The following is an 8465-nucleotide window of genomic DNA, read 5'->3' as shown; positions in this document are numbered from 1 at the left end:
CATGCTATTTGGGTTATTCGTAAATGAACTGAATTTGGTTTACCACTAGGGCCTTCCTTAATTTATGTAAATCACTGTTTCCTGCAAAACTGTGTCAGCACGGTAACTATACTGCTGAACACAGGTGAATATTTGTTCATCGTTCGTTCATCCTTAATTCAAAAAAAGGCTCAGTGCTAATGACATAAAAAAAGACATAAAAACAATTTCTTTCAAATTGAAATTTTAAATTGCAAATTTTTAATTTCAAAATTCAAGGTTATAATTTTATATTTCAAGTTGGAAGCTTCATATGTTCAATTTCAAATTTCAAATGTTAAGTTTCAAACTTCCTGTTTCAAATTTCAAATTTCTAAATTTTTACATATTTTTTAAATGAAATATTACAACCTTATGATGAGCAAATAGAAGTTTCTCACTTTTTTCTTATTTTCTCTGGTTCATTTGTCAACACTTCGGTATATCTTCTGAATATTTTATATTTAAAGAGTACTTTAATATTCACTAAGAATGATTACATTCATTTATATTCACTACGAACGATTGTAGTACATTGTACATTATTCTTTCAAAGATACCGAACAGCTAATTTCGTTAAGAAAGGGGATTGATGAGAGAACGAATAAAAATGTCGGTAATATCCGAAAGATCGTGTTGGTATTTGCCCCCATAACTATTCTCCGAGTTCGATAAAATTGTCTTCATACCGAAGCATATATTAATACCTCCACGTATGAACGTGCTAAGAGACTAAATTGTCTACTTTGCCAATGTCTGTTCATCTTGAATATGCGATACAAATCTACACATAATTCATGCACCATTAGAAATATACTTTATTAGATCCTTAATATTTTCTAACAGTAATATCTTATTATTAATTTAAACATTCTTTACATATCAAGAATCCAGATTTCAATTACTTTCAAGGCAAATATAATTTAATTTAAAGTGGACTATAATTAGTTTATTTAATAAATCAATTAAACTATAAACTATTTTCAGACAAATACAGAGGGATTTTTTCAAAATGGAAACTTGATTTGGAAATTATTAGAGAATCTTTCTTTTTTCTGAACAAAATAATCTTTTCATTGGTTATTTTATCATGTGTAGTACTCTTTATTGTTCTTTCATTTCCTTACATTTCTAATAAACAGTGGAAACTTTGTAAAAGTATGATTGAAATAATAGAAAAGTATTATTTCTTTATGTCTAAATTATACTATATACTTTCATACTCATTTTATAGTGTATAAAATAAGTAAATTATATGTAAACTAAAGATTGATACATTTGTGAAAGGGAAGTAAAGTAATTTAGTATATTATCTAAATTTTTTATTTTCAATAATTTCATTGCCAAGTATATAAAAATGTATGCCACCTAATTATATATCGTTATTATTAATAATAATATTATTATTAAATAACATTTAATACATTTTTATTTTATGAATATTTAGGATTGGAACAAACATAATAATGATGTATAAAATATATAGCAGATAAATATCTTTACATATTATTCTATGAAAAGTACCAAAAAAATTGTACATACAGATTTGATAAAAATAGATGATACGTGTGTATACATTTCAGGAAACGTGTAAAAATACTGTTAAAAAAGACATCTTGATTAGAATAAACTTTTGTACTGTAAAAATTGTGTTTAAATAGTTAAAAATATTATTATACTATACAAAATATCTGTTAAATATTTCATTTATGCGTATTAAATCTCTTCCGCTGTATAACACTATATGTACTCTATTTAACCTTATTTTCTAAGTTCAACCTTTCAGAATATATGATAACTAAATTTTGCAACTCAACTTATATCGAAGAACTCACAAGATCAACATTATTGCTCTTCGTTCTTCAATCATTTCTATCTTTACTCTTGTAATTAACTTTATAAAAATAACATAATTGTGCATTTAGATATTTGGACCATTACTAATTTGTTCAATTTGTGGTGTATAATACATAGAATCTAAGAAATACTTTGCAATATCACCAACAATACTTCTGTCTGGTATACTTTGACTCATTCCATAAATAGCAAGCTAAAAAAAGATATTTGTTACTTTTGTACTATATTTATAACAATTGCATTTAATAGCCATATTTACCTTTCCTTCGACAGGCGCCATTGGCTTGTTTAAGATTACATTTAGTTCAGTTTCAACATCGCTTAAAAATTGATCTGCTACACCAAATTGTGTGTGAACATATGTAATACAAAGATGTATGCCATAAGGAAATTGAAGTGTATTTAAGTGCCATCCTTTTGCATTTAGAGCTTCCAATAATTTATAAATATGAAAATCATTTGATCCCAATGCAATAACTGAAGTAGCTGGTGTACCAAAAATAAAAATTCCATCTAAGTTTCTCAATCTACAATTAAATATTGGTTTCAAATATTTAGTTATGCAGCATAAAAAATTTAATAATAAAATTAAATATGTACTTCTGTTCAATGTATTTGGTAGTTTCTATAATTTTCTTTGTTGATTCTAAATATTCATTGTAACCAAAATACATCAATGTAGCCCAACACGATGCTATAATTCCACCAGCTCTCGAACCGCTTACAGTTGGGGAACCATAAATACCACCAGGCCAATCAGTTGTTATGGTGTACTGGCAATGTCTCAATTTTTTATTCCTGTATAGAATAAGTGAAGAACCCTTTGGAGCATATGCATACTAAAATTGAAAATTACAATATTAAAAAACTTAAATAAAATTATGTGTTTAATTGTATTATTATTTATATACCTTATGTGTATCAGTTGATATACTTGTAACACCAGGAAGTCTAAAGTCAAAAGGTGGTACATTAAAACCTGCATCTTGCATGAAGCAAATTAAAAATCCACCAAGGCAAGCATCAACGTGAACAGGAATATTGTACTTTACTCCTAGGTCAGAAATTGCTTCAATGTTATCCATTGTTCCATAGGGGAAGTTTGGTGATGATCCTACTAACTATTATAAATATCACATTAATTCTAATATATTCGTTTCAATGTCAATATTAAAGTTATGTGCTCACCATTATTGTATTTTTTGTAATAAATTTTTCCATAGACTTAATACAAACAGTATAGCTATGTTCATTGACAGGTACAGACCGTACTTTAAGTTTTAAGTACTGAGCAGCTTTATCAAAAGCGGAATGTGCTGTTACAGGTAGGATTATTTCTGGACTTTTTATACCTTTCATATGTACTGCATAATCTCTATATGTTTTACACGCCAACAAAATTGATTCTGTACCACCACTGGTCATCTTGAAACATTATTTAAAGTTATTTTAATTTATATATTAATACTTAAGTATAAAAATAACTTACAGTGCCACAAGATTAAAGTAATTTAGTATATTATCTAAATTTTTTATTTTCAATAATTTCATTGCCAAGTATATAAAAATGTATGGCACCTAATTATATATCGTTATTATTAATAATAATATTATTATTAAATAACATTTAATACATTTTTATTTTATGAATATTTAGGATTGGAACAAACATAATAATGATGTATAAAATATATAGCAGATAAATATCTTTACATATTATTCTATGAAAAGTACCAAAAAAATTGTACATACAGATTTGATAAAAATAGATGATACGTGTGTATACATTTCAGGAAACGTGTAAAAATACTGTTAAAAAAGACATCTTGATTAGAATAAACTTTTGTACTGTAAAAATTGTGTTTAAATAGTTAAAAATATTATTATACTATACAAAATATCTGTTAAATATTTCATTTATGCGTATTAAATCTCTTCCGCTGTATAACACTATATGTACTCTATTTAACCTTATTTTCTAAGTTCAACCTTTCAGAATATATGATAACTAAATTTTGCAACTCAACTTATATCGAAGAACTCACAAGATCAACATTATTGCTCTTCGTTCTTCAATCATTTCTATCTTTACTCTTGTAATTAACTTTATAAAAATAACATAATTGTGCATTTAGATATTTGGACCATTACTAATTTGTTCAATTTGTGGTGTATAATACATAGAATCTAAGAAATACTTTGCAATATCACCAACAATACTTCTGTCTGGTATACTTTGACTCATTCCATAAATAGCAAGCTAAAAAAAGATATTTGTTACTTTTGTACTATATTTATAACAATTGCATTTAATAGCCATATTTACCTTTCCTTCGACAGGCGCCATTGGCTTGTTTAAGATTACATTTAGTTCAGTTTCAACATCGCTTAAAAATTGATCTGCTACACCAAATTGTGTGTGAACATATGTAATACAAAGATGTATGCCATAAGGAAATTGAAGTGTATTTAAGTGCCATCCTTTTGCATTTAGAGCTTCCAATAATTTATAAATATGAAAATCATTTGATCCCAATGCAATAACTGAAGTAGCTGGTGTACCAAAAATAAAAATTCCATCTAAGTTTCTCAATCTACAATTAAATATTGGTTTCAAATATTTAGTTATGCAGCATAAAAAATTTAATAATAAAATTAAATATGTACTTCTGTTCAATGTATTTGGTAGTTTCTATAATTTTCTTTGTTGATTCTAAATATTCATTGTAACCAAAATACATCAATGTAGCCCAACACGATGCTATAATTCCACCAGCTCTCGAACCGCTTACAGTTGGGGAACCATAAATACCACCAGGCCAATCAGTTGTTATGGTGTACTGGCAATGTCTCAATTTTTTATTCCTGTATAGAATAAGTGAAGAACCCTTTGGAGCATATGCATACTAAAATTGAAAATTACAATATTAAAAAACTTAAATAAAATTATGTGTTTAATTGTATTATTATTTATATACCTTATGTGTATCAGTTGATATACTTGTAACACCAGGAAGTCTAAAGTCAAAAGGTGGTACATTAAAACCTGCATCTTGCATGAAGCAAATTAAAAATCCACCAAGGCAAGCATCAACGTGAACAGGAATATTGTACTTTACTCCTAGGTCAGAAATTGCTTCAATGTTATCCATTGTTCCATAGGGGAAGTTTGGTGATGATCCTACTAACTATTATAAATATCACATTAATTCTAATATATTCGTTTCAATGTCAATATTAAAGTTATGTGCTCACCATTATTGTATTTTTTGTAATAAATTTTTCCATAGACTTAATACAAACAGTATAGCTATGTTCATTGACAGGTACAGACCGTACTTTAAGTTTTAAGTACTGAGCAGCTTTATCAAAAGCGGAATGTGCTGTTACAGGTAGGATTATTTCTGGACTTTTTATACCTTTCATATGTACTGCATAATCTCTATATGTTTTACATGCCAACAAAATTGATTCTGTACCACCACTGGTCATCTTGAAACATTATTTAAAGTTATTTTAATTTATATATTAATACTTAAGTATAAAAATAACTTACAGTGCCACAAGATTCTTCGTCTCCGTGAAACAAATTGCAAGCTATTCTAACTACTTCTGCTTCCATTTTACAAATACCAGGAAAAACATCTGGATGTAATGGATTTGTATATGATGCAATAGTATAAATATCTCCCATTAATTGTAAAAGATTAGTATCGACCCTATATATAGCTCCAGATACTTTGCCACTTTCCCAATCATAATCACCTAAAAAATAATATTATATACATATTCACTCTATATAAGATATTGTTTTTTCTCATATTTTCTAGTTTTTACCTAATTGTACACATTCTTTTACCCTTTTTAATATTTCTTCTGGTTTCAATCCTTTTTCTGGTAATTTTACAACAAAAGGTACTGACTTTAATCTTTGCAATGTTTCTTGTTCAAATGATCGACTAATATTATTTAATTCCTGATCAATTTTCTCTCTAACAGCAGGTATATAAGTCATTAAATTAAAGAAGCTTTTCTTTGCTCTTTCTACAAGACCTAAAAAACAAAATTTTTAGTTTCTCATAAAATTTCTGATACAAGTTTTTATTAAAATAATACTCTCATACTTTCATCTTGAAAAATAAAATTCCATAACCAAATAGAGGTAAGAACTGTTGAACTTGTCATAGTTACTATTTGCCATGGTTCTTTGCCTTCAAAATAATTATTGACCATTTGTTTTACACCACTGACAACTAATGAGCACATGTTTATCTAAAAAAAATTATGGTATTAATATCATATGTCATATTTTATATTTTGCTTTATTAATATAAATTCGACAAATAATTTCGGTAAATATTTTTACATATGTATATAATCTTTTGTTCTCACTCTTTTCCTTTTTCACTTAATACATTAAATTGTCTGATATTTCTTTTTGTCATTTATCGTACATTTTTTTACATTCTACTAACTGCTTGTTTGTATAATTGTACCTAATAATATTCCTCATTTTTAAATTTCTCTCATTTAAAATCTGATTAATAAAAATTAGTATATTTTAAATAAATACTTGAATTTTTGAATACATACCACAATTTTTAATCCTGCTGCGTATTAAAGTAAAATATAATTGCACATTCCAAACACGTCACGAGGGATTGTAACACAAATTTTAACACTTTGTGTAATAAAGTTTATCACAAAGTAACATTAACAGATAATAGTTTTAGAAAGTAAATGATCCTCTACCAGTTACTGCCACTATGATACGATATTCCAACGTCCTATCTGAAGCGAAATGACTTCCACGTAAAAGGAATTGCTAACAGATGGCAGCTCACAACCATTCCTATAGCTACGTATCAACTTGAGAGTAAAATTATAACGAGTTGCTCTCAAAAGTGTTTCTCCAGTGGAGACTGAGAGTGCTGTCAGAGCATCGTTCAACTGTCTGCGAGTTAGTGTGCCGTCATTTGTTCGCGAATGGACACAATAACAAATTGTTCTCGGCTAGTTGCTGACAGAATACAAAATGATATCCAAGTGCTGAGAGTACCTTTCCGTAAGTATGAAAAAATGTTGACTATAAAAGCTTGGCAAAAAAATTAAATTGTAGAACTAATTTCAATTTATATAGAAAGATGCATGTTGTGGAATACGAAGAACATCCAATATAGAAATTGTTGAAAATAAAGATCAAAAATTTTACACAAAATCGCGTTGAAGTTTAGCTGCTTAATAGAGGAAGCTCGACGCAAAATTCATAATTTATGAAATCATGTAAATATACACAATATAGAAAATAAAATTAAATAGAAACATTATTTTATTATCTAAATTACAGATGTCACAAGAATTAAAAAAAATATAGCAAGAAGTAGAAGTGGCATGGATGATATAAATAGGTATAACTGACATAAGTATGTACATATAATTATACTTGTAATTATTTACCGTGAATGTTAATTATTCAAGGTAACATAGCAACGGTATTACAACCAGGAAGGGAGTGATTCTACATACAGAAACGAATTGAAAAGAAAGAATAAAATTTTTTCATTCGAAGCTTCGTTTTCAAGAAAATCGACTTTGAATATTCATCGAGTGCACGTGCACTTGAATTTGGCTAACAAGGAGAGTCGAAGTATTTCGGGTCGCCGATTTAGTTGAAACTTTGCAGATTTGTAGATATCGCCATGCAGTTTAAGAAAATATATAATTATAGCGGCAACTACTTAATAATTTTTGAGATATTTACGATTAAAGTTTTATTACTGCCTTAATTATAGATTTATTTCTACCACTTCGCAAGTGAAGTGGTGGCTTATCGACAATAGTCGAGAATTTCTATGATGAAAGACCGAGGTTCGATTCTCGTCCAATTGATTGGTAGTTTTCTCAATCGATTTTTATTTTGTGTTCATTTTTCATCTATGAAAACATTGTAAATAAACAATTGTAAATAAAATTTCTTAATAAAAAAATGTATTTTTTACGCTTTCTTATGCAAGTATATATTTATTACAAAATAATAAGAACATTATGCAAGAAAAATACTTTTCTACAGTAATCTTATTTACTACAGAAAATACAAAACCTATCGCTCATGTAAGTATTAATTATTAAATTAAACATCCTATAAGAATGTTGCCTATAATTCCAACTTTGCTGTGCAACTATAAATTTTCATGAATTAATTACAAAAACTAATTTATTAATTTTCTACTGTCGAATTGATATCTAGTATCCAGTTCGAATAAAAATTTTACCGCCTGCGATCAGCGCCATATATGATTATGGAACAGTTTCTCAAATAGTTTACTAACTCTGATTACGTGCACCTAATATATTTTAATTTATTTTAATAAATGGAATCATAAAGTTTTCTCTGAAGGATTTTTTCTATTATAGGAGACTTACAAACATGAGTAATATTTATATGCAAGAGCCAGCCACTAAGGGTAAAGTAATAAGTATCATTTTATAATATTTCAATGCATTGTATATCAGTTTTTAAAAATTTAACCGATATACAATATTTACTTTCTAAATTTCTATGTCAATGTATTAAATAATTTCTAATTTGA

General features: G+C 27.4%; 2 protein-coding genes and 1 long non-coding RNA gene across 3 annotated transcripts; 1 reads left to right on the top strand and 2 right to left on the bottom strand.

The window, feature by feature from the left end:
- Window positions 1-1939: 1939 nt before the first annotated feature.
- LOC108555376 (sphingosine-1-phosphate lyase) lies at window positions 1940-3300 on the bottom strand. Its single transcript, XM_017911004.1, has 5 exons — window positions 3064-3300; window positions 2787-2996; window positions 2476-2714; window positions 2135-2402; window positions 1940-2068 (listed from the first exon to the last, which is right to left on the bottom strand). The coding sequence occupies exons 1-5, from the start codon at window positions 3298-3300 to the stop codon at window positions 1940-1942; spliced, it is 1083 nt and encodes a 360-aa protein (XP_017766493.1).
- Window positions 3301-4006: 706 nt separating this feature from the next.
- Window positions 4007-6672, bottom strand: LOC108555374 (sphingosine-1-phosphate lyase). The gene is made up of 9 exons (XM_017911003.1): window positions 6469-6672; window positions 6000-6147; window positions 5713-5928; window positions 5432-5640; window positions 5131-5367; window positions 4854-5063; window positions 4543-4781; window positions 4202-4469; window positions 4007-4135 (listed from the first exon to the last, which is right to left on the bottom strand). Exons 2-9 carry the CDS (start codon window positions 6139-6141, stop codon window positions 4007-4009), a joined length of 1650 nt encoding a protein of 549 aa, XP_017766492.1. The 5' UTR covers window positions 6142-6147; window positions 6469-6672.
- Window positions 6673-6804: 132 nt separating this feature from the next.
- LOC108555377 (uncharacterized) lies at window positions 6805-7391 on the top strand. The gene is made up of 4 exons (XR_001890777.1): window positions 6805-6940; window positions 7016-7158; window positions 7223-7283; window positions 7354-7391. It is a non-coding gene; the product is annotated as an uncharacterized LOC108555377 (long non-coding RNA).
- The last annotated feature ends 1074 nt before the right edge of the window (window positions 7392-8465 follow it).

The sequence above is a fragment of the Eufriesea mexicana genome, unplaced genomic scaffold (assembly GCF_001483705.2).
Source record: "Eufriesea mexicana isolate 0111107269 unplaced genomic scaffold, ASM148370v2 scaffold178, whole genome shotgun sequence".
NCBI classification, from domain to species: domain Eukaryota; kingdom Metazoa; phylum Arthropoda; class Insecta; order Hymenoptera; family Apidae; genus Eufriesea; species Eufriesea mexicana.
The sequence above is the reverse complement of the archived record's forward strand: the minus strand, read 5'-3'. Positions and strand labels throughout refer to the sequence as shown.